Source organism: Oryzias melastigma, linkage group LG9 (genome assembly GCF_002922805.2).
Source record: "Oryzias melastigma strain HK-1 linkage group LG9, ASM292280v2, whole genome shotgun sequence".
NCBI classification, from domain to species: domain Eukaryota; kingdom Metazoa; phylum Chordata; class Actinopteri; order Beloniformes; family Adrianichthyidae; genus Oryzias; species Oryzias melastigma.
The window spans coordinates 19,907,740-19,933,995 of NC_050520.1; the positions used below are offsets into that span (position 1 = coordinate 19,907,740).

The 26,256-nt window shown below is 36.1% G+C and overlaps 1 protein-coding gene across 1 annotated transcript in view; it reads right to left on the minus strand.

The window, feature by feature from the left end:
* Positions 1–4,317: 4,317 nt before the first annotated feature.
* The window catches only part of si:ch211-130m23.3 (single-stranded DNA-binding protein 2), a 48,350-nt gene continuing 26,411 nt past the window's right edge, over positions 4,318–26,256 (minus strand). The window contains exons 5-17 of the mRNA XM_024275456.2: positions 12,572–12,661; positions 10,529–10,588; positions 10,369–10,432; positions 9,739–9,809; positions 8,637–8,704; positions 8,255–8,303; positions 8,130–8,165; positions 7,997–8,051; positions 7,846–7,916; positions 6,703–6,781; positions 6,604–6,632; positions 6,422–6,520; positions 4,318–6,224 (exon numbers count right to left, since the gene is read on the minus strand). Of these exons, the coding sequence (XP_024131224.1) occupies positions 6,195–6,224; positions 6,422–6,520; positions 6,604–6,632; positions 6,703–6,781; positions 7,846–7,916; positions 7,997–8,051; positions 8,130–8,165; positions 8,255–8,303; positions 8,637–8,704; positions 9,739–9,809; positions 10,369–10,432; positions 10,529–10,588; positions 12,572–12,661 (801 nt within the window). The 3' untranslated portion in view covers positions 4,318–6,194. The remainder of the gene's footprint in view (positions 6,225–6,421; positions 6,521–6,603; positions 6,633–6,702; positions 6,782–7,845; positions 7,917–7,996; positions 8,052–8,129; positions 8,166–8,254; positions 8,304–8,636; positions 8,705–9,738; positions 9,810–10,368; positions 10,433–10,528; positions 10,589–12,571; positions 12,662–26,256) is intronic.

Genomic DNA, 26,256 nt, shown 5'->3' on the forward strand with positions numbered 1-26,256 from the left:
TTAAAAAAATAATTGTCTAAATTCTCCTTTTGTTTGACCTTTATTCTTCATAATTGCATAATTTCATAACTGGAATCCTGTTATGGAGATGCAGCAAAGCTTTATTTTTAATTTCACAACTGTTTTTTAAACCTGTATGCTTATTTTTTGAATGATTTCATGAAAAAATCGTGAAAAACTAAGCAAATAATAATTATTTATAAGACCTGAACAATAATTGATCTGACTTAATCTTCAAATTTCAATATATCCTATTTAATGAGTGATGCTAGTGGATTTAAATGGGTTATTTTCATTCTTTTTTTTTTTCTTTTTATTTTAAAAAAAGGTAATATTGACTTTACACACCATCTTTAATTGAAATGAGCTCATAATTAGATGCTTTCTAATGTATATTTTTTATTTCATCTTCTTTCAGCAGGTTTATTATAAAAAAATCTGACAATTAATTTCAAGTAGAACAAAATCCAAGTATTTGCAAGTCATATTTATTTGCATGAAAGAAAAGAGGACATTTCATCTGAGACATGGTCGATTTGACAGAAAAACGTGACATCTGCTTGTTACTTTCTACTTGGCTGCACAGTTATTGAAAGTGATCATCTGAGGAGCAGGTCTCTACGCTCTAAGTCGTGGTTGTACAGGAAACGCTGGGAGCTTGCTTGTTGCAACAGACTGAAGTCGTGGACGCTTGTTTCTTCACCTTTTGGGTCAGATGGGAGTCTTCATTGTTCGTCGGCCTTTTCGTCTGAGTCCTTTTCGTCGGGACATAAGTCTGAAAGAGGAAGAACAGCAAAACTTTATTGCACATTGGATGCAACGTATATCAATAAAGTAAAAAACAGATCTTACGAGTTGTTTGTGGAAAGTAAAAGTCTGTCGAAAAGTGGAGACATTCAGCCTGCTTCTTGAAAACTTCTAGATTTTTGTCGTCCAGTTTTCCAGTTTTTGCTGAAACAGATGGAGAAAACAGGAAACGGTTTATATGTTTATAAGAGGAGAGAAATCGGTCGACTTTAGACCTCACATGTAAGACATGAACTCACTGAAGAGGTAAAGGTTCCTGTGTTTTTTGGTTTTGCCCATTTCCTCAGTCAGTTTGTAGTCTGACCAGACGGCACAGTCAGGACACGACTCCAGAAGCTTCCCAAACACCTCATGCGAGGTGGAATTATAGTAAACTAGACAGGAAAAAAAAAAACTCTATTGTGAATTTTAACAGTTAAATGCATTTAAGGAGAATTGATCATTTTTGCATCTACATACATGTCACTCTGGTGGAGTTTCCTGAAACAGAGGAGTTCGCCGTTCCATACATGCATTTTCCATCGCTTGAAGCAGAAAAAGGATCAAGTCAGAAACGACACATTTGTGGATCAATGTGCATTTTTGGCTTTAAGAGTTCACCACTTACATTCTGTCTCCAAAGTGAAGGTTTAAGCCTTCACTTTTGGGGGTCGTTTGGATTTCCATCCAGGAGCTGTTCACTGATTTGAGGAATTCCATTTGCTCTTCAGTGTCTGAAATCCCAACCTGGAATATCCATCGGCCGGATACCTGGATTTGACAGAAATGCATAAAAACTCTGTAGTCCATCTGTGCTGATCTGCAGCTTTTGACACATTGACTTCGTTATAACTGAGGATAAAGAGGCTGTGAAGTCGCTCATCATCACTCGGCAGTACCTTGCTTTGATTCAGGGAGGGTTTGACGAGCTCATCACAGTCCAGGTCAGACGCAGCGGTCAGTGAGGACAGAGCCAGCAGAGCCAGGCAGAGCAGAGCGGACATGCTGAAGAGGAGTCAGGCGGCGGCGAGTGGAGGTGACAACAGGAGGACGAGTGAGCTCTTGCAGGAGGGCTGAGATTTAAACTGTGGGGAATATGTTACATAAGACGGGAGGTGGGGGCCTTCAAGGCACACTAAGCAAATTTATCTTTTTTGATTCACATCATATTTCATTTCTACCCTTTAATAAATTCATTTATAAACAAATTAGGAAACAACTTTAAACATAAACTTGAAACATGCAAGCCCTTCTGTTTATGTGAGCCGGAATCAAATTTATGTAAAATAAACAAATACTTGAAATCAGACAGTGGGCCCAGAATCTATATATTCTATGAAAGTTTAATTTATAATGGAAATGAAACTCTTTTTAATGATATTCAAATTTTTTGGAAAGTGTCTGTATATATAAGTTATTCATTATCATCATTTAAAATTATTGATGCCAAATAATATTTTAAGTCTTTTGAAAATGAAAAGATCTTTCCAAATATTTCATTATTTCATTTCATTTAAACGTCCATCTTTGGGATTGTGTTTAGATAATCTGTGTACAAGGTCAAGTTTTTTTTACCTCATAGTATATTAACCCTTCAACTGCTGCTCAACCAAACTGTGGGAAACATTTAAAAAACGTGTTTTTAAAAATATTGATTTTTTGTATTACTCCCCAAGGTACTGAGCCCTTAAAGGGAAGAAAAAAAATATATATTTTTTTTACAAAAAATGAAATAATAATAATAAAAAAAACTTCTGGTTAGTAACAGATGTGCACCGGATAGTAACTGGTGTGCCTCAATTAGTAACCAGAAATTTTTTTCTAATATAATTTTTAGATAAAAAAAAAAAAAACTGTTGCTATCTGGTGTGCACCAACCAGATTTTTTTTAAAAACAGGTTCTTCTCTTACTTACATTTTTTTACAGATCCCCAAGGTATTTTTAGTAAAAAAATAACAATTTATTTACTTCAAAAATTTTTTTTTTTACTTTGATGTCCCTTTAGAGGTTCCGTACCAAGGCAATAAGCAGCAGTAGTTAAAGGGTTAAATAAAAGCAGATGCCTTCTTGTTTGTCTGACCTGACCACTGACAACATAATGGTAGACGCTGCACTTGTTCTTCTCTGATTCACTCCTTTCATTTCTTTTTTTCTGATCGTGGTGCGTTTGAGGACACAAAGAAATGCACAGATGATTCGGCGCTTAGTGATACCATAGAGTTTAGGTAACAAAAAAAAGAAGAAGAAAAGTTTTTCAGGGATCCCAAGGACGCAGTTTATAAATAACTTGTTAATGAAGAAATTAATAGAGTTTTAGGGTCAAAATTTACAGTTTTTTGATGGTGTGCCTCAAAAATAGGTATGCAGTTTATGTACTCACTAAAGTCTGAAAGTCTTTTGTGAACACTCACACAATATCATTAGTATAAAAAGGTAGAATATACACTAAATGGATCATTTCATCCCACAAACATATTCAAACATATTTATATATATTTAAACATTTATCCTGTAAAAAAAGTGAAACATCAAATCCGTTAACAAGAATTTGGTTATTTGTTACATGTAAAATGATTAGTTTTCATCAAATTTAAAGTTATAGTTTATGGTTTAATCAACTTAAATTTTTAATTTGATAAAAACTAATATTTTTAACAAATTATAAAGCCTGATCCAATGTTTCACTTTTTACAGTCTGGGGCCTTTTCTCTAAATGTGAAATTGTGAAGAGTCTAAACTTGGCTTATAATCATGTGTCTATCATGATAAAAATTAGTTGCTGAAAGTAGACATTTTGGGAAAATATTCCTTTTAAAAAGTCAAATTATATGTTTATGTTTTTATGTCTGAGCGTGATGTTCTGACTCGGAAAACTGTTGATGTTTTACAGCTGACAATACAGAAAATACAGAAAAATCAGAGAAATGGTAAAGTACTTAGGAGATGTTGCAGTCTAATAACAGAAAAATATTTCAGAACAAAAAATTTAGGGAAAAATAAAAAAAATATTTCTACTTTAGCAGATGTCTGGATGAGAAAAATGCATCTTTTTAGCTTAGCTTTTAAGTAAATTTCTTGTTTTAATTTGATTTTATGGGCCAATTGTTTTTGTAGGATTTAAATGTTGCTGTTTTTTATATTTTTACCACTATTTTGTATTATTTATTTATGTCAAGGACATTGATGTGTTCTGCAGGGGAAGTATTATATAAATAAAGTTGAATTTACATTTCATTCTTTTGCACTCTTGCTTTTAAACATTTTTTTTTCCTAAACTATGGATTGTAAGTAGCACTTTTTGCAATTAGAATTTATTTTTTTACTTTTGTCTATTTCTTCAGGATCTACACGTTAAACTAAAGTGTTTTCGGTTAAGCCGGGTCACTCAGAGACGGCAAAATGATGAGAAAACTAATGACTATTTCCAGGAGAAAATATGAAATGCTTTTTTTCAGTTTTTCGTGGATAAAACACAATTTAAGAAATTTGTCAGGAAAACCCAATTTATCAAAGAGGAATAAAACACATCATTCCAGGGAAGAGAAGCTTTATACCAGCATTTTCAAAATCCATGAAACTTCTCTAAATATTTACAAATCATAAAACAAGAATAAAAAGAGAAAATGAACACATCACAAATAGAGTTCCAGGTACTGTCACGAAACAGAAACATGGTCTACTTTACAAATACATATTCTTGCTCCCGATTATGGCTTCGTCTATCAAGCTGTCACTGTGTTGATGTGGAGTGGACCTCCGCCGTCGTCTGGAAGGCCCTCACCTGGGCAGGTGGACAGGCTGTCAGAGAATTCCCAAACATTTTGGAGTGTGAGGGGAAGCCGGAGTGCCCAGATTAAACACAGGAAGACCATGCAAACTCTAGAACGGGCCCCAGCAGGGATTTTTTTGGAGTGACCCCCACCGCCATGATAGAAACCAAATGTCTTTGCTCCGCCGTGAGGGCGCTTCACGGGTCCACAGCTCCCATCCGGAGTCACTTTCACCAGATTGATGTTCAAGTAATAATATCAAATACACGTATGAGATAAAAGCTACATTTCTGAGCTGTACACTTTGGGAAAAGGAGAGAAGAAAGTCCACTGGATTATCAAACGTTTGTACATGATGATGATGATGGAATGTAGGCTGAGAAAAGAGTCAAAACAATGAAAAAAACAACAAAATCAACTCTTCAAATCATATTAAGATCACAGTTTTGCCGGATGTCGATAAAGTACAAGTGACTGAAGTGGCTTTTCCCTTCTTGTTTCTCTCAAAAGTAAATATTTCATTAAATAAACGTCTGTTTTTTAGGTCGTTTCAGGATTTCGGTTCAAGTGCAAAGTTGGCAAACTGAAACAATCCCAGACTACTGACCTCATTGTTTTTTTTTAAATGTTCTGTTTAAATGTTAAATCTAAAAGTCCTTTTAAAAATGTTAAACTGGACAAATCAACCCAAAACACATTGTTGCAAGCAGCTTCACATCAGTCGTGTTTGGCCCAAAAAAACGGCATGTTCAAAACAATTTCAAAATAAAAGCCTAGTGAACTTTTTATTGACTGTTCTCAGGAAAAATGGCAGAAGAAAGAAAAAAGTTTGACTAAAAGGGATAAAAGTTTAGCTTTGAAAGCTTGACTTCAGCTTTAGGTAACAATCTGCATGTTCCTATATTGCTTCATAAGATATTACGAAAGCACTTTATTATCATGAAGCAAAACTGTAGTTTATGTGTGACACACTGGCAGCTGCTCGGGTAAAGATCAATAGATGTCGAAGATGTTCAGAAACTTTTTGGCTCTAAAGTATTTTTTTGGAAATGAAGATAAATGCAGAGTTTGCCACATTTGGGGAAAAGTTTTAGAAAAGGCTACAAAAAGTTTATTCATAGTAGAAATCAGACAAACACAATGTTGGAGGTCTACCAGATCTAGACAACCACAAATAGAAAGACATCTTAAATATTTGCACGAGCCTCAAATAAATCTTTATGGCAAATACCTTTTTCCCCAGCTTCTCCAAAAACAGACAGATTTACATTTTCATAAATTGGTTTGGAAATTGTCTACGCAGGTTGGATTTGTTTAGGATCCTCTGGGATCAGCCGTTTTCCGTGACTTGATAGACAGGTCAGAATTATTCAGGTGTGTGCACGTTTCATACACGAAAGGTTGTCCTCCGGCGCGATTGAATCGATTCCTTTGTACAGTTTGGTGATGGCCGAGGAGAAGGGAGCAGAGCGGTCAGGAGAGGGGGAACATGGAGAGCCGTGGGGTGCAGATGAGCTGTGGAAAGTTTGTGCCTGTGGGACCGCCCCCCCCTCCCTTCTCAGTGGGAGGAGTCACTGGCCTGGGTGACATCACGTGGCGTCGTTCTCTCTCTGCTCTCGCACAAGTCTCCAGAGTCTTTAAACGCTCATCGTCATGTTTGGAGAATACTGCAGAGAGAAAGGAGGGAGTCACAAAAAAAATAAATTTACACTTTTATAAACTAAAATTATCTGCTACTATCAAACTAATGGTGCACAAATCAACATATATGGTCGTTTTTTTGGTTTCTCTGCAGACGGTCAGTGTTTGTCACACAGGATGTTAAAGTCCCTCTGATCGCCTCAGGACAGACAAGACGACTCACACTTTCGTTCTGAAAAGGGTTGAGGAAGTTTCCTCCCATCTCTCCGTCTTCCCTGGGCGTCCCGGGCTGGTTACTCATACTCAAGTTGCCAGGAGAGTTCTGCTCACAGGAAACAAAACAGATCAGTGCTTTTGTAAATTATTGTTAAAGGACTCCAAAAGCAGAGAAACGGCTTCCCGAACCTTCGGCAGAGTGTCCATGTCACCTGACCCTGAGAGAGAGAGAGAGTTGTTACCACAACCACACTTTTCATTTGATGAAGTCAAATTCTCACTTTTTACCTAAGGATCCATTCATATGGTGGGGCTCCATTCCAGCCATTCCCCCTAATGGACCGTCACTCCCTGCTCCCATGGGAAACTAAGGAGAACACACAAAAGGATCAGTTTATACAAGGAGGCAGAATTCACAAACTCAAAATCCTTATTCATCTGAGCCGGCTGACACTGGAAAAGTAATAAAAAACACACAAAACAAGAACACGCGTTTCATTTATCCAGGCTCAGTAACAAACACATTTACAGAACCCTAAACATGGCATTAAAAAAAGTTCCTTTTAAATGAATAACTACATACTATTATTTTACACACAAACGTTAGCATTTTGTGGCCACAATTCAGCATTTTACACGCACAGACAACTATTTTATGAGCACAAATTTGCATTTTGTGCACATAAACTATTATTTTGGTATCATTAATACCTCAATTGAATTGAATTGAATTGAATTGAATTGAATTGAATTGAACTGAATTGAATTGAATACAACATGCTAATTTCTGGGCACAAAATATTAAATTGTTTGCAAAAAAATGCTAAATATCTTTATATTATATTCATATTTTATTATATTTCTGGCAACTAAATATTAAATTCAAAGTACTACAACAAAATGCTAATCTGTAGCCAAGAACTACAAATGTGTGTGCGCAAAATGCTAATCAATACACTTAAAAAGCACATATTTGGTTTCAGAATGCTAAAAGTGCATAAAATACTCATTTGTGCTCAAAATACTAATGTGTTTGTGCACACAGAACACTAATTTGTATCCTCAAAATGCTTATATGTGTACTCAAAATGCTAGCGCATAAAATACTAATTTGTTCTCAAAAACTAATGTGTGCCCACATTTTAATTATTTAACCTTCATTTATCGAGGAAGGACAGATTAAAAACAACATTCTTATTTTCAACTGTGGCCTGGCATTTGTGCGCACAAATATTTTATGACCAAAAAAATGCAAATTTTGTGTGCACGGGACGTTAATTTGTGCCCAAAAAAATACAAATTTGGGCACAAAAATGCTGATTCATGGCCACAAATTAGTCATTTGAGAGAACAATCATAATCATTATTATTTTTGAATATCATTTCCAGAGTTTGTTCACATTAAATTACACGGAGAGAGAAACGTCTTACACTTGGTCGACTTCCACCCGCAGGGACTGTGTTTATCATGGTGTACATGTTGTCTCCAGAGTTGGTTGAATCTGAAACACACAAAAAAATAAATAACGAAAAACTGTCTCTAATTTTACAGTAGAAACACACATGAGGACATGGAGCTCACCTGCTGGACTTGGCATTATGGGGGTTCCAGGTGGTCCTCCTCCTCCTGGAGGTCCCTGAAATCAAAGTAGATAAGCCCTGACATTAAATAAAAAGAAAAACGAGAAAAAAGAAGAACACAGCACAGAACATACCACATAGCTCCCAGGAGATGTAGAGGAGTACGGGGTCTACAAAAAGGAAGCAGAAAAACTGTAAAAAAGATTAAACTTTTATTTTGTTAGGTAATCTTCTGGTTTAAAAGAAACAAAAAACGTACAGAGTTGGAGTTGGGGGGATTTGGCCAGGGTCTTCCTCCTCCAGGTCCCCTGGAAGGCACAAACAGGAACATCAGTTTCCTGCTGTTGGCAACAACAAGCTTTTCTGCTGCCAGAAAAAGTCCAGAGCGCAACAGGCACAGCAAAAAGAAAATAATGAAAAGCCGACTAAAAGTTTTACCCTTTGTAGAAAAAGACTGAAAAGAAACACAAAGAAAAGACTTTTGTGTTTTAGAGAGATTTAGAACATGGTTATTCTCCACTAAAGAGTGCCAACAAAACACTTTCAGCTACAGGAAAAATCTCTTCTCTGCCTCCTCTGGTTGTCGATGTGTTTGTGCGTTTAGATGCATACAAATATCTAGATGTGTCAATAACACTCACATGCTCATTCCAGGCATCCCAGGACCCACCAGGGCATTTAGTGGGGGTCTCATTCCTCCTCCATAATTCTAAAGAAAAACAAACAGCTGTTTTTACACACGAAAAACATCCAAAATGCTTCTTAAGTATAATAACTATTAAGGCCGAATTTGAATTCTTCCCCTACCCCTCCAGCTTCTCCCTACCCCTCCAATCTTAGGGGCATTTTAAGGGTTAACCCTCGCCGTGGAGGGTGAACCACGTCGCACTGTGCTGCTGAGGAGAAGCACATGTTTTTTGTGGGTGTGCTCCGACGCACAGAAGTTTATATTGAAATGTAAGTCATGACTTTTTGTTTGAGCACAATCTTTTTGAAGTTGTAAAACAAATGTAATGAATTTCCGAGCGCTAGCGTAGCTCACCGCCGACTATTGATGACATCGAGTGGAAGTGATGACTGAATTTGAAGACACTATTTTTCCTAGAGCTGTCCTGCAATTTAATTTTTTGTGCGATTAATTAATCATGACCTTTAATTATTTATTCTAATTAATCAATTTTAATCGGAAATATTTTTATTTTTTTAAGTTTGTGACATTGTGGCACAGTCAAAGATCAAAATTACACTAAAAAGGTGGCTTTATTACGTTTTTTTGCCTTTATTATAAAAGCCTTTAAACCTTTAGTTTGAGACCACCAAGAGGTAACTGTTTTTAATCTTTAACAAATAACAAAATGAAAAAAAAACAACAACAAAAACATCAGAAAGTTCTAATAATATATTCGAGCTGCGCGAAGTATGAGAAGCGCTTTTTTATAAATAAATAAATAAATAAATAAAATTTGATTTGATTTAATCTATATTTTATTAAAGGAGCGGGACAAAATGCTCCTCCAGGTGTGCATAACACAGAAGTAACCATCCGACGCAAAAATGACATTAAAGCAATTTGAAAAAAAAATATAATAATGTGCTAAAATGTATGTAATTAATTATTTGTGATTACTGTGATAATTTAAAAGCTTTAATTTTTCCATAACTCTCCATTTGGAGGGCTAAATGTAGGGGGAGGGAGAAGCCGCAGGGGAAGAATTTGGATTCTCCCTTAACTTTGCATCATACCTGAGGCCCTAATGGTACCATGCCTCTGGGGGGGGTCATTCTCTGCATCGGTCCTCCCATACTGGGATGCCCTGGAAGGAGAAAACATCGTCATTAATTGTTTGTTGAGAAAATTACAATTTAAAATTTAAAGAAGTTTTGCAAAAATGCTGTGATTTTGTAAAAAAAAAAAAAGACATTTAATACATGAAGCTAGGACTATTTTGAATACAAAATTGTTTCCAGTGAATTTAGAAAAGTGAAAACCAACATTTCCTGGCTCCAGCTCTGCGCTCAACCTTGACTCTAGTGAAAACAAACATTCAGCTGTCTGAGTCACGCCTGTGGGACACAGCTGACCTTTAAAGTGTTTGAGTTCAGAAGGATGTCAAGGTGATATGATTCAACTCAGCTGTGATTTGGTTGTTTTGCTGGTACGTCTTGTTTTCATGATCCCTGAGAAACTCTACAATCTGAATGTCACATTAACACTGACTCCAATTCTTCAATCTCCTGACAAACACATTCAACTTGAGACAGAGTGCAGACGTTCATGGCTCTAGAAAGCTTTGATCGCTCCTAAAATTTCAGAATAGAACGATAAAGTCCTGTGGCCTTTGTGTTCACGTACACCTCTGTTTCCGTGTGTACCTTGCTGTCTTGTGGGATCCATTCCACTGGGTAACATTGGCTGGCTACCAGGAACTCCAAGTCCCTGCAGAGAACATTAAATCCATCAGCACCATTATCACCACTGTCACACAAACAGCACTTCTTTTAATTAAGAGGGCTGTCTTAGCGTGACTCCCACCTGGTTTGGTAATCTCAGGGGTGGTCTTGGTCCTCCGGGGTATCGAGGGGACATAAAGGGCTAAATAAAGAACATGTGAATATTTTGATATCTGAAAAAATGTTTGATGCTTATAAGTAGAAATGAGAGAAGAGCAAAAACTGTAAAAAAATGAAGCAGATGAAAGACAATCCTTCTTGTAGTTCATTTGGATTTAACAAGCCAGTTTGAGGACTTGCTTCAAATTTTGGATTAAAACGAGAAGAATAAAGGATGGTGTTTGCTAATGACAGCTTCAGTGCATGCTGTGGAGCACGTGTTGTACATGTTCTGTTCTGCAGCCGTCATGGCTGAACTAACAGGAGTAATGCTTCAACGTTCCACTAGAGAGCGCTGGTGCTCTTCTCTACATCTGGGTTAACTCTTAGTAGCTTTTAGAGTGTAAAATCCTGGCAACATCATAAGGTATATCTATTGTACCTTCACAGAAATAGGTAATTATTTAATCACAAGTGGATCACGGTGACCTGCTGAGGTTTAAATCTCGCAGCAGAATGTTAAAGGTGACTGAAATGACTGATTCTGGTTTGGTTGTTGGAACACAGCAGGATGGATCCATGCTTTCATCTTGATTACACCCTGCTTCTTAGGTTGGTGTGGCTCATCTGTTAGTTCAGACATAATCTTCTGGATTCGTTGGTTGTAACACTTTGTCACTAGAGCTACTCTGGCCCTCTAGCTCCTTACATTCAGAATCTATCTTCATATAAACATAGCACTGCAACCAATATAATCATTTGTAATAATTGCAAACACTGTTGATGAATAGCACATATTGGCTCCTTTAAGGTATAAATAACAAACAAGTAATGACAACTTTGTGTTGCTTAATTGATTCAATTATTGTTAAATATTGAGGCTTTGTCCTAAAGACATAATTGATCTGAAGTAAATAAAATCAGCGTTCTTAAAAGCGATTTCTTTTTTAAAGCTTATCAAGCTGCCTGTGAGAAGCATGTGTCTGAATTTGATTGATAATGACGGTAAATCAATGATTAGCGTCCCTTTGAGATGATATGGGGCTTCATATGAAGACTACATTACTAGTTTAGGGAGTTTCTTGATTTTTTTTTAGCCTTCTTTTGTGCATTGAAAACTCTCTAAAGCTGAAATGTCATCAACTAAACAATCAATTATTTTGTTTTAAGAATACTAATAAAATCCTTCTCCTTGAACCAAGTTGTATTAAAAAAAAAATTATATTTTTTTTCCTTTTTTGTTTATGAGGCTCAACATAACGAGTGGAGTTCCTCAGGGTTCAATGCTTGTACCACTGCTATTAATGACGCCTTTCTAATTAAAGGTGCACAAAGGTGTTTAATATCTTGACATATTTGCTTTAACCATTGATTATCCAGATAAAGTGTGTTCAGACAATCAGGGGCTACAACGGTGATGGGAAGGTAGAAAAAAAAGCTGGAATGTGACCCTCAAGACTTTGAGTTGTTCAGCAGAATAATACATTTCAATCAAATTTTCTCACTAAAAAAAAACAAGACTGACATGGTTGCTTTTGAAAGCAAGACAGAAAAGGTGAAAGTTACTGACAGGTCTGGAGGTAAAACAAGAAAAAAAATGACAAAAATAAACCATAACCGAACTAAGTTATCGTCTTAATTAGATAGCGAGCCTCAGAGGATTTAACAAGTTTAGAGAGCTAATGTGAGCTTTCATCTCTTGCTGGCTAGATGACTGCAAAATCATTTTGCCACACAGCTACAGCTCATCTAAAGAACTGTGTTTTAAGTACCAGCAGAACTGGGTTAGCAACCTCAGTTACATACAGACTTTGTTAAAAAAAAAACGCTGTCAATAATTTTTTTCTGTGTAATTCTGCAAAAAGATGGTTAAACGTTCGGCTGAGGGAAGGAAGAACACTTTCATTTGTTTTAATGCTGTCTGTGTTTTCTATTTCTCTGAAAATCACTTTGAATTATGCTTTAATATTCTGAATTAGTAAAAATGTACGTGCACACTTAAAAATGTGTGCATGTCTGTGCATACCTGAAAGAACCCGGGAGGAACAGGGCCCACCGGCATGCCCTCTCCGGGGGGGAGGTTCCCGAGGATGGGGCTGGGAGCTGCTGCTGCACTCTGAAGGAAGCAGATAAAATCACAACATTAACACGCATTTACAGCTCGTTAAAAGTCCAAAACCCGGATGCACATCTGCACTGGAGAGCAGATATGTTCAGACACTTTGTGTAATATTTCCAATTTTAGACCTAGCCATTGTTTTAATGTTACAGGTGCATTTATGTGACAGCTTTACTACTTTACAGATCAGTATTTAAGAGTTTCTGTAATGCTGAGAATAGTTTTTTCTAACAAAATAAAGTTGTTTAACTAAAATCCTCCACATTCAGTAGAACTTTTATTGAAACTCATGCTGGACTGTCAACATAACATGGTTCTTGAATCGGCCACAGCATGTACTAAAACCCCCAAAACATTTAAAAACGGTAGCATTCATAACCCCACAAGTCTTCCTTCACAAGTACAGCCTGAGGCCTGGCCTCGTTACTTTCAATCCATTTTCCCGCAGTGAGATATTTCCTGTTTGGGCTGATGCACGGCCGTGGTGCGCAGGTTTATTTTTACATGTTGTGTTTTCTGTCGTGCTTGTCCCAGACGGGCGGCGCTGGATCATTTCAGCAGGACCCGTGTTTGTTTCCTGTGGTATTGTGCGACCAGCCCTGCCCCACTACCCAGCGTCGGCCCCTCCCTGATCTTCCTCCGGAAGATAAAACAAACAGACAACACGGACCGCGTGGATGGAGACAGAACCCTGAATGCAAATCAGGCCAAACTTTCATCTGCTCGTAAAAACAAATCAAAAGAGCACTTTAGAGACAGTGCAGTTCAAGAAAAAATGTTGAAAAAGTCCAATTGAATAATCACATCAAATTTTCTTGATGCTTTGATGAAATGTGCTTTTATCCTATTTCAGCGCTTTTAAGGAAGCAACAGATGCTTCCTCAAACTATTTCTCAATGGCTTTACTTACATCACTCTTGGGTTCGGGTGGTGGAGAGGCATCCTTCAAACCCCTTCAGAAAAGTTTAAAGAGTTCAAGTCAGTTGACTTTGAACGCTTCACAGACAGTCTTCTGAGACTAAGCCCTATAGCGAGTTCTAGGAAAAGGAATTGTTGTCCGGCTGGAAGATTCTGTGAAGTTTGCCTTCTTTATGGTGTTTTCATCCAGAGCTTCCACATACTTGACTGAACCTCTTGTCCTCCACATGAACCAGTGTCCGTGGATTATTAGAAAAGTGTCTGCTCTGAGACTGTGAGATTGTTGGATCAACTCTACAGTGGGGTTATATCGAAGAGTAAATCCTTCTTTGCTTGGAACTCAGCATCAAGGGTTGGACTGGAGGTTAAATCACCATATGGTTCATAAGCAGAACTGCTGCTCACAACTCCGGGTCGAATGAGGAAATAAAAAAAAACATAAACTTAACACATGTTTTAGGTCTCAGTAGCAAAGAAACTTTCCACAAAAACGAATCCACATTGTGTGATGAGGACAGGCTCTTTTCAAACTTTTTTTTTGGTTACTTCATCTTTTTCTTCTCCAAATGTGTTTCGCCATCTGTTTTCCAATTGGTTGTCGTATCGATCAGAGCATCGATAGTACCGATACCAAATGAAGTATCAATACTAGTGTGATGAAATCGATACTTTCATTTTTTTTTTTTATACATATCGTAAAGAGCTTGAATTCACTAACAGAATTCATGCAAGCTGATTGTCCATCTGACTCCACCGTCTGAATTTGTGTAGGAACTGCCCAATCTGGAAAATGTGTCTGTCTGTGTAAACAGCGCACCCCCTCCTCTCACCATGCCCCTCCCTTCCCTGCTTCTATGCAGAGCTCAGAGTCACTAAAGAGCCACATGTTTGCATGCATCAACGGGATTTTTTATGTATTATTTATATTTTTCAAATGATTACAGTGTTGCCTTTACTCACTTTTTTCAGTAGTTATGTTGATATTTTAGTGCTGCCTTTATTATTTTTTAAATATATGTTTATGATGCTGTTATACTTACATTTTTTGTTACATTTTTCCTTTTTTTATTTTGCACTAGTTACTGTTTACTTATATATGTCATTTTTCATATACACATTCTATATTTTAAGTATGTTCAGTTGCAATTAGCTAATACACATTTTAATTTGCCCAAAGTCTCATTCCTGTGTTTTATTATACAATTAATTTAAAAAAAAATGTGTATTTACAAAAATATTCCACTATACAAAACAGCAGTTCAAGAAAAAGTATTGGTATCCATATTGATTTTGACAATACTAGCCCTGTAATTACTTGGTATTAGATCGATACCCAAATTCCCAGTATTGCCCATCCTGATGGTTTGGGGTTCAAATCTAAAGCTACATACACACTGGGCATTATGGTGTTCACTCTGGACAAGCAGGAAGGAAGGAACCACTTCTTCTTTTTTTTCCACTGTTTACTATCGCATGTCAGTTGGAAGAGGCTTAGTGCAAAATGTCAAAGCGGTGTAAATCTTGCTCCACACTTTTTCTTTCAAATCTATTCCCATAAATGAAATACTTGGTGTCATATAATTCTAACTAGGTGCAAATCATAATTATTACTTTCTCCACCACAATCAATTCTCAAATGGTTGGCACTTTTGTCTATTGAAACGTCACTACCAAATCCAAGTCCCTAAATGGTCAAAGTTCAACCTGGTTTAACTTTCAGTGTGGGTCTCAATGACCACACGTTTTGGACGTAGAGCCCAAAAAACGTGTGTAGCTTCGCATGATTGCAAGAGTTTTGAACGTGCACGTCAAAATGTGCATTTACACTCATTTTTACACAGACATTTTTTATAAGAAGTGGCTGCTTGAATGTGTTGCTCAGAGCAATGTGAATGCAGCTTCAGGCTAGATATGTATTGCGCCATAAGGAAGGCACATTGAGTGCTTTTGTAAAATGAATTTGTTAATGTTAAAGAATGCAATTTTACACTGATATAAATACACAAATTCCCACTTTATTTTGCTCCAAATATGAATACAAAAACACCTACTCTTCCTAGAAAATCCTTTGATATGTTTGATTTTTAACACAATTTTGTTCATTATACAAAAAAAAGCTGAACATTTGTCATTTGCTAGAACAACAAAGCTAAAGTTGAATATACGTTTTGTGTGTAATTTGATTTAATTGTTTAAAAAAAAAAATGAATCAATTTCTTTGTGACAGAGTGACTATAACCTCTTTTCTTTAGGTCTGACCACTTTAATTTTGTTGTCTTCTGTCTTGTTTTCTGTTTGAAAATGTCAGCTGGCTGAAAAGAGCTCCACTCAAACTCAGAAATTTACGCCAGCTGACTTTTTAGGTCAAACAGGAACGCGTTTTAATCAGCGCAGAGATAAAAGCAGCCTGACGACACTCCTGTCTCCTCTGCTGCTCCACCCAGCCGCCCCCCGTGTTCCCTCAGCTGCCCTCAGTCTCCTTCATATCTTCTCATCATTTATGTACAGGAACAGGGATCCGGGTTTCACTGCAGCTTTTAGGCTCTGTGCTCGGCTGCTAATATAGCCGGTCTCTGTCTCAGCAGATGAATGAACAGATGGACACAGATGGATTCTGTGTCTCCACGGTTCAGCGGCGAGAGACTACATGTAGTTTGTCTGCATGCTTCTGAGAGTCTGTGTTTCAGCTGAGTGTATAACAACATGTCCGGTGTCAAGTGTGCGTAGAGATTTTCAGTCACTAAAAAAACTGTTTCTCTCCCATTCCTCTTCTCACAACCTGGATTACCCAGAATGCCTGTAGGCCCTGGCAGCCTGGAGGTCTGCTGAGCTTGCGTTCACACATGGAGAGAAAGGGAGGAGGGGAAAGAAAAAGGAGGACAAGCAGAGATTTTGAATGTGCAAGTGTCTGTTGGAGAGCAGAAAATGTGGTGAAGGAAAATAAATAAAAATCGTCCACCTGACCTGCTGACAAAGCAGCATTTTCTAAATGCAGCAGCGTCAAATAAACAGATAAAAAAAATTAACAAGGCAGAATGTTTTTCCATCCTAAAACCAAGCATACATTTTGTGTGCAGAGACAATAATGAGGCTGCTTGGACTGCAATTCAAAATAGACTCTAAATGACTGAGAAAAACATAGATAACACAGTCCATGCACAAAGAACACACTAAAAACCCCAAATTAAGGTTATTTTAACTCATCTAACAGATATTCTAAATCTATGAAGCGTGTCTCTCTTTAGCTGTCAAAACACAGTCATTCCACAAATATTATTTATTTATTTTAATTGCATTTTGGGCGCAAACAGATGTCCAGCGTCTTCCATAAGGACACAGACATATTTAGAAAACCAAGAATTACTCTCAGTCTGTAAGCTTCAACATTAGAAGATGAATTCTCACAGCTTCTAACCAGTACCAGGTTATGGTTTCTTTTCCCAACAATTTATAAAATCCAAGCAACATGACAGTGTTTCCTTTAGTAGTTACTCCGTTTTCAATAAAGGTACAGTTTTTGAATTCAATGTTCAAGTTCAAAAAGCCAAATTAAAAATACAAATAAAAATTCCAAGAGCTTGTGGGATTCAGAGAAATGTAGAACAGTTACCATATTTTATGGAGTTTTTCCAGTTTTTTTTATAGTTTGGCCAGGGGTGCGACTTATTCTCAGGAGCAACTTATTTGTGTTATATTTATTTTTTAACAAAAATGGGCTAAATATTAGCAATTGTTTCTGCTAACAGCCACTAGAGGGGGGTGTACATGTGTATCAGTGCTACTGAGAGAAGAAGAAATGCTGTTTTTTTTCCTCTTACACTTTAATACTTTTCTTATTTGCATCAAAACATTATTATTCTTGTTTTTATCTTTCATTGACTAATGCGGAACAGAAAGTTATCAAACTAGGTTACAGAGAGACGGAAGAACAGGTAAAGCGCCGTCTTTTAGACACACCTCCTGCAGAGTAAAAAGTAACAATTGCTATAAGAACAAACAGACTGAAAGATCTTATGAACCAGACATGGATACATGAGAACAGACAATTTTGTAGAGCTTTTTAAAATAAATAATCTTGATCTCTCAATATTGTGCATTATAAATAAAAATACACTCAACGCTTCCAAGTAATGATGATGCAAAAAACTTGATACGCATCTAGTTTATGACAGCATTTTTGGAAAAACTGTAGATACGAGATTGATGTGGGAATCACGTTCAGGGCCTCAAGTCCATCTTTACATCTTCATTAGATCATTGAGCGTAGTTTTGTAGTTAGCAGTTTGGTCAAGCACCTAAATGTTTTACCCAAAACTTAATGCTCTCAGCAGAGAGTGGAGCGTGACCGTATTACTGCAGGACAACGACTGTAGTGACCTACATCAGTCCTGGAAGTCATATTTCAACACCTGACCTCTGGTGACACCAATCATTTACAGATCGGTAGTTTGGCACTGACACCAACGTTGGTCTGATGGCATTCCCTGTAATATCAATGAGTGGAAAAAATGAAAGGATCATAATCAAAGGAAGTTAAGAAAGATAAATGTTAAAGAATCCCTCTGGGATTTCTCTCTTTCTTCTTTACTTTTCATCCAGTTTTTCCTTCTATTAACAATCAAAGAAAGATTTGAAAAAGCAGAGCAACGGATTTGTGCAGTTCCTTCTCATTTTCTCTTTTGGCAGCCCCACAAACTACAGTCCCATGCACTTTTTTTTCCTTTCCTTTTTTGTTTTTTTTTTTTTACCTAAAAAGGTAAAGAAACAGGAGACATAGCGATCCACTGCTCCTGGGTGAAAACCTGCATCTCCTGGTGGGATTCTTTGTTTCATCAATTATTCAGTTCAACACTTAATAGTGGTCTCAACAGTCAAAACAAACACAACTTTGTACTACATGTAACCAAACTGCATTAAGCTCACAATAATATGTACAGCAAACAGAAAGAAACACTGAAAATGTGTGAAAAGTTGAAGAAAAATCTGTAAAATATCAACATATGTCCAAATATATCTGAACTTGACTTTAGAGTTCAGTTATAAAGCTTTTATTAATGCAAACTAATGGTAACACACTAAAGACTTTGTGTCATACAACCACAGAAATTATTTAACAGAATAAAACTTACAAAAATCTATTAAATCCTTTTCAGCTTCTTAGTGTAGTTACCTCTGCTCAAGGTAATTAGCCTTTCTGCTCTTTGAATACATGCTAATCACCATACTCCAGGGCTCGCTAACCTAATAAGATAACTAGCAAACTTTTTCATCTCTTCACATTTACACAATCTGTCCTTCTCTGGTGTAATGCATGTATGCTTTGTGTGTTCAAAGGTGGGGAGTCATTTTCATTCAATATTGCTGAGACTGAGAAGGACGCGTGAGTGGAATCTCAAAAGACCGTCTGTGTTCGGCGGCCGTCTCGGTCTGTATTGGATGTTGTCTGCTTTCTCCACGTCTGTGACTCACAGTCACACAAACAAGCTCCGTCTCATTTCTGCTTTTCGTTTATGACCCCAGATGAGGTTTCAGATTTTTTGAGCTGTGAAGTCTACGCTCATCACGGCTGACAAGAAACGCTTAGAAACCAAGAAATGATCCACATTGTTGGAAATTACAATAAGTGCTGCAATTTATCCAATATCTACACAACCTTTTGTGGTCCAGCAAACAAAGATGCTCTTAAATAACAATAGATTTAATAAAACGAGTTTCCATTTATGAATAAAAAGGAAAATGTATAGATAAATACATGCTTTTATACAGTCATACCTAGATAATATTCAATTACATGTAAACTTTTAGAAGCCAAAATGGGTCATACACTAAATCTAAAATGTATTGTGGTTGAAGGATCATGGCATTTCAAGATTATTTTTCACTTTTGTTGATCTTTTTAAAGTTTGTTTGCTCAGTGTTCCCAAGAACATTCATGACACAGTGATGCTGGGAGGAGAGAAAAAAAAATGTGGTCACATTTCAATACTTGAATTGCTCCAGAAGGTACAATAAATCAACATATTTTTCTCCTCACCACACGACAGGAGCTTTAAAATCTATGAAGGGCTTCAAATAAAAAGGTGGTTTCTTCCAGAACATGGTCTGACAGCTGAGGAGCAGTGAAGTGAGTTTGCAGGTGGAATAATGTAAAATATGTTTTTAAAATCTAAGCTGAAGCTAAATGTTAGTTGTGAAAAGACTCTGAAGGCCACACTATGAACTACAAACGCCACACCACTACAACACAGGAAGGAACTCCATCCCTCCTCCCACTTTTCCACTCCCTCCATCCTCTCAAACACCATTAGTCCACTTCCTGAATAAGGAGAGGAGGAGCTGGCTCAAAGAGAGGAGATGCTTTCCTTCTATATGACATGTCTGTTTACATTAGGTAAAAAAAGGTCATTTATTAATATGCAAAAAATGTGAGCGCAGACACACAAGACTTAATGATGGCCGTGACTTTACCCCCAAAAAACAACAAAAAAACAACAATAAAACACAGAGGTCATTTAGGTGGTTATTTCATATTCCTAGACTCTGTCAGGAAGGTCTGTAATGCAAAATTGAAGACTGTTTAACTTAAGCTGTTAAAATTCTCTAAACCAATTTTGGGAAGAGGTCTAAAACAAACCTAAAGTCTTTCATCACAAACGCCACATGAACAATCCGCATGTAATCAGCTCAATCAATGACTGTGATTGGAAGAAGGAATGTTTCTAAATTTCTACTTTGCAACAACATTAAGTAATTTATGCATTACTGTATAAATATACATTGAGCTTCAATTAAAACCAATATAAATTCAAGTATAGCAAAAGTTATTTCCAAAAACTGACAAAAGACAGTATTTCAACATGTTTCTACTTAAGTATTTCTACAATATTTGTTCACAAACTAACCAATTTATAATTTTTTTTTAAAGAAACAAAGCTTTAAACTTTGCTATAATGTTTTATTTTTCTCTGAACAGACAAAAACTTGTAGATTCAAATACTGATGTCCTAAAAACAGGTTTTGTAGCTCTGGTCAGATTGGATTTTCTTCGTATTTATGCTTTTTTTTTCTCTTTTGGATATTCATTTTCAGATTTTAAAAAATGATCCACATCAAATATGACTTGTGCCTTGCATTGGATTATTGAGAATGTATTGATTTACTCCTATAAACACCCGTAAAGCTGTAAGAAGCTCTGTGGCATGGAGCCACAGATTGATTATGTGAGTGTGTGGAATTAAAAACATGGATGACAACCTAAATATAATTAATCTAATCAAGACATATCAGGATCTTTCCAGGGAAGTGACAAAAATATATATGTTTTGTAAAATGAATTAAAAAACAAAAACATTAGATAAAAATCTTTAGCTATAAAAAGCTGATTTAAGGAATTAGGTTTTTCAAAACAAAAGCCGCAGAGGTTATTTGGGTGCAGTGTTCAATCTCTGGTTAATTTCCTGTTATTTCATTCACATGGGTATAGTTTGCAGTTGTCCATTTTGAATTATTCCAAAGTATTTGAATAACTGCAGGAAGGGCTGAAGTAAAATAAAAAAAAACTCTTAATGAGAGCTAGAAATGTGCTGACATGAACTGAATTGATGCTAAAATATTCATTTTAATGTTCTGCGGGTATAAATCTCACCAAACGTAATTTATGCCTCCAGTTTAAAGAAGTTTGCCGAGTAAAGGTGTATGTGATGAAGATGCAACCCTTTTCTCAGAAAGCTTTACGATGAACGACCATATCTGACGGTCGTTTGCATACATTTTTTTTCCTCCCAATTTCATCCCTGTCCTCAGTTAACCTCCCTCCTCCGGGCCATTTTTGCCTCCACCCTCTGCAGAGCAGCAGAGCGTGCACAGATCGGACCTCACATAAACATTCCACCTTGACATGTCTAAACGGGGATTTGACATGACTCAGCATAATTCACTGCTGGAAAACTGGCTCCTTTGAGAGCGGAGAGTTGCGTGCTGCAAACCGAGAACAGAGGATGCATCGGGTATAAAAGGGGATCTGATAAGGAACTTTCTCTGTTCACTACTACACAAGAAACACAAAAAAGGAGGAGTGTAAAAAAGTGAGAGTTGGGAGATTTAAGTTTGTTTTAACAATGTTTCTGCTTTTTCAATATTTGAAAGTAACAATGATGTTTAACCGTTTTTAAACGTAATAGTGAGGAGGAAGGACTGATATAAAAACACTGTTGCATAGTTGTTGGTCAATTCCACTTTATTTCAAAATGATGATACTGTTTTGATCCTTTTTTTAAATTTGAAATCCTACTATTTGATTAAAACAAAACTTGACTAATCCTCAGAATAAAAAAATATACATTTTATGAATTGAAATAAATAAAAAAAGATTAAACTATTTATATTTACACATAATAGCCTTTATATTGATATTGTTAAATAAAAAAACACATATATGGCATATGTCTTTTAATTAATTCTGATTTTACATTCTAGAAAACAATGAATTCATCTCTAAAGAAAGACAGACTTTCACTCTATTTTTATTTGATTTCTTGTTCTGATGTGGAAAAACCTAAACAGCAATTCTCCTTCTTTCAAGAAGAGTAGGAAATAACCTGCTGATGCAAAAGAGATGGGACAAAGCAGTGTTGAAGAGAGAGGGGGAAAAGAAGGGAAACTAAAGCAAACGATCGTGATCAAACTTCAGAAAAATTCTCTATACTTCAGCGTTTTACGTGGACAATTTCTCCAGTCAAAATCAAATGACAGGGATCGAAACGATGTCATTTGATCTAAACCTGAGGAAATTCCCCTTCTTTCACTCCCCTGCTTCCTTTTTTCACTTGGCTCACTCTTTATTGCCATGGCGATGATGGTACAGTGAGTCACCTCTACATCTCCTCTCCTAAACATTGACAAAAAAGGGATATGGGATTCAGCTACAGAGACAGACAGACAGACAGACAGACAGACAGTGGCCGATAGAGAAACAGAAAGCCTGGGGGTGCAGTTTCCCTGGAAACAGCACATAAGGGGTCTTCTTTAACCTTGTCGCTTCTTTTTGGCTTCAATCCGCTACTTACTAACACAAACAAGTAACTAATTTAGAGAATTCATTTATTTTTTAGCTCTAGTACACCCACAATCTTGCTTTATAACAACTAATAAAATATATTTTTTTCTGCAGTCCATTTGAGAAAGATTTTCTTAAAATGAATCACACACCATGATGATCCCACAGTAATAACCACGTAAATAGGAGAATTTAAACAGAATGAAGCCACCTGTTGCACTTTCCACACCGCGGTATCACCGGCTGAGACTTGTTGGAGCTCGCTGTGAGCCAGCTCTGCCTAAAGGGGATGAGCCTTAAGGGAAATTCCACTGATAACATTTTTTATCGGTGGAATTTTAATAAACCTGGATGCCTAGAAAGGTCTCAACTGAATTGTTTTATTATGGGAAAAAAGTGAGAACATGTAACCTAAGCATGATGAACAGATGTGGCCTTTTTAGAGTGCTAGACATATATGAATAAAACAATAGAATGAACATAACTCTAAAGAATTTTAAGGATTAGCAATCTAAATGTATTTTTTGTGTCAAAGCAAGAGATTCAAAAACTACTATTCAAACTACTACTACTTAAGAATATATTTTCCATTTAGCGCTTTATATAGCCTTTAACAGATTAAATAAAGATGGACAAAACAAACAAAAAAAGTGATTCTTTGCTTTTTAACTATCAAGAGACTATCAGCATATAAGGGGACAAAACAACGCTGCACATGGGTGCACTTACAAATCAATTTAACCTTTATCGTCTAAATAATGACAGAATGTGTGCAGCTGTTAAATTGGGTGTGAATGTGTGAGTGGGAGATTATAAATGTGAGATCTGGAAGGATTTTTATCTAATGGCTTGTCTTTTGGCACACCGTCTTGATCTTCTATCCCTTCTAAGTTCCTGCCTGTTATCTCGCACCACGCCGCCACACAACGACGCGGCGCTCCGTTTACTATTAAAGCTCGTCTGTCTGCTGCACATTTCAGGTCTGCTAGACTAACACCACGTGTTTGCATTTTGATGTTTCTGTAATCCTAGCATAGTAAAATTATTATTTTTCCAAACTTTAAGACCATTTGAAGGTGCAAAATCCTGCTTTATGCAGCCTTCAGGTTGAAATAATTAACTTATAGATTCATTTGTTCAAAAAAATAATATTATTGTACTTTTTGCAAGCCTCTCCTTTACATTTTCCTTGTTGCATGCTGAATGAAAACAATGTTTTAATTATTCTGGTGTTGCTTAGAAACTCCCCTCCTTATGGCTTCATTTAACGTGTCATTGATGATTGATTAGAATGGCCGTGTGATGACCTGCTGACCAGCCCAGCGTGTACAGAGCTCCCACCAGTCTATCTCCTGAACAGTAAAATAATAATAAAAAAATCTTGGTTCTTGTGCTATTATTCGTTCACAATATTCCCTTTCTACAAACTGCTTTTGTTTCAGTTGGCTACTTCTTATCAGGAGGCAGCACAATGTGGTCAGAACAACTGTCAGAGGATGAAAATCTGCTCAAATCACAAGCCAAGTGTAAGAAGAGCTGCCGTTTTTTTAACTCACCCGTCCATCTCGCACCAGTGAGCAACTCTTACCACTAGACGACTTTTTCCTCTTTTTAAATAATTCAGCGAGTTTGTTGAAGCTCCACATCAATGCACTGAGCTACAAAATGTCAATTGGAAATTAAGTCATTTTTTACAAAAGAGAACATGAGATGTTGCTCTTTATGTCACTAATGTATTTAGCCATATTTGGAAAATCTATTTTTCTCTTTAAACATTTTAAATCACACTAAAGTTGAACATCAACTCAAACACAAGATTCCTGTCGATAATAAAGTTATTCTCACAAATGGTTAAATACAATTACACTACTATTATAACCTTTTAAGGTTCATGCAGAACGCACTTTGTTGATATATTTGTGCTCATATAATAAAAAAAAAGTTTTCAAATAAAAAATTATAGGTGTAACAATTAATTGACTTAATCAATTAATCATCTCTTATTTCTATAATTCAACCTGATCAATCTGTCTGAGGCAACGAATCAAGACAAATCGACCTATAGAATTATGAAATAATTTTAAAATAAAATAAATCGGTCAAATCAATCTTGGAAAATACCATTTGGATTGAGGTACTGTAAGTTTAATTTACTATATGAAATAATTTAAAAAAAATTAAACATTTTAAAAATAGCAAAAAATGATCAGCCATCATTACACTGTAAAAAATAAACACTAGATTAATTAACAAAAGCTCCAATTTGTTACATTTAAAAATGTTTTTCTTAATCAAATTAAACGTTTGAGTTGACTAAATCCTCTACTTAAATGTTAATTTGATAAAAAAAACACATTTAAAAATTATATATTTTTTTATTAAGTTAAATGTTTAAGTTGAGTAAACTATCAACTCAAACTTTTAATTTGATGAAAACGAATAATCCTAAAAGTGAAAAATTAAGCAACTATTGTTAATGGATCAAATGTTTCACTTTCCAATATCTGGAAACACTTTGAATTTTATAGACATCAGATAATACAGTGCAGAATAATGTTCTAATATTGTTCCGTTTGTAATATTTTGATGTAGAAAAACAACAGTGAGCTGAACTTTATGAAACTGGAAAGTGGATGGATTTACCATTATTTCTTATTTACATGTTTGTTTGTACACATATTTAATTTACACTAAATTATCTTGCAAGAAACAAGGAATCTGGAAAACTTCACCTGCATTGTTCAGTACCAGATATTTATCTTCTTTGTCAGTGAATATGATCAAATTGGATCATTCAAAATGAATCGTATCAGACAGCAACCATAAATTATTATATGAACTGTTGTTAAAATCCATTGATACCCTTACAAAAAATACTTTTAAGAAAAGTTTGACATTTTCATTTTGTCTTAGTCCTGACTTTAGTTTCTAAAGTGGTCATTTTTTGGCTAAGAATTTAAAAATAACTTATTTTTATGGCTCCCTGAGCCTAAGCAAATGGACACAGCTCATTTAGTATTGAGTACACAATTTACAAAGCACTTAACAGAACAGAAAATGGCCTTTCTGAAGCCCGAAGAGCCTCGGCTGAGAACGGAAATCAATAACCATGTGTCTCCTCTCTCTTTCAGCCTCCTCTCCTCACTTTCAAACATCAGGTTACTGTATTAATGCCCCAGAAGATTCAAATCTAGTTACTACCTAATGATCTGCATCTGAATTAACCCATGCGATGTTCCAAACTAAACGGAACATAAAAAAGGCAAATGAAAGTGTTTGGGTAAATTGCATTCGCACAAAGCTAATTGCCTCTATAGATCGTTAAATCTGGGAAAACCAAGCGAATTAGGCCAAAAGTCTTGAAACGATGCTATCAATTATCAGAGGAAGGGGACAAGAAGATGATACGCGACAACCACTATGTCCTACAAGTATTAATTAGCATTTCATTCAGTAATTAACTTTGTAAAAATAATTACTATGAAAATGTCTGACTAAAAAACCTCCATCGGTCTGAAAGTCAAGAGACAGACAGAGAGATTAAGGCATTCTTTAACCAACAGCATCTCCTTATTTCGCTTTAATTGAGCTGCAGATCTGGGGCTCCTGCCTCTGATTG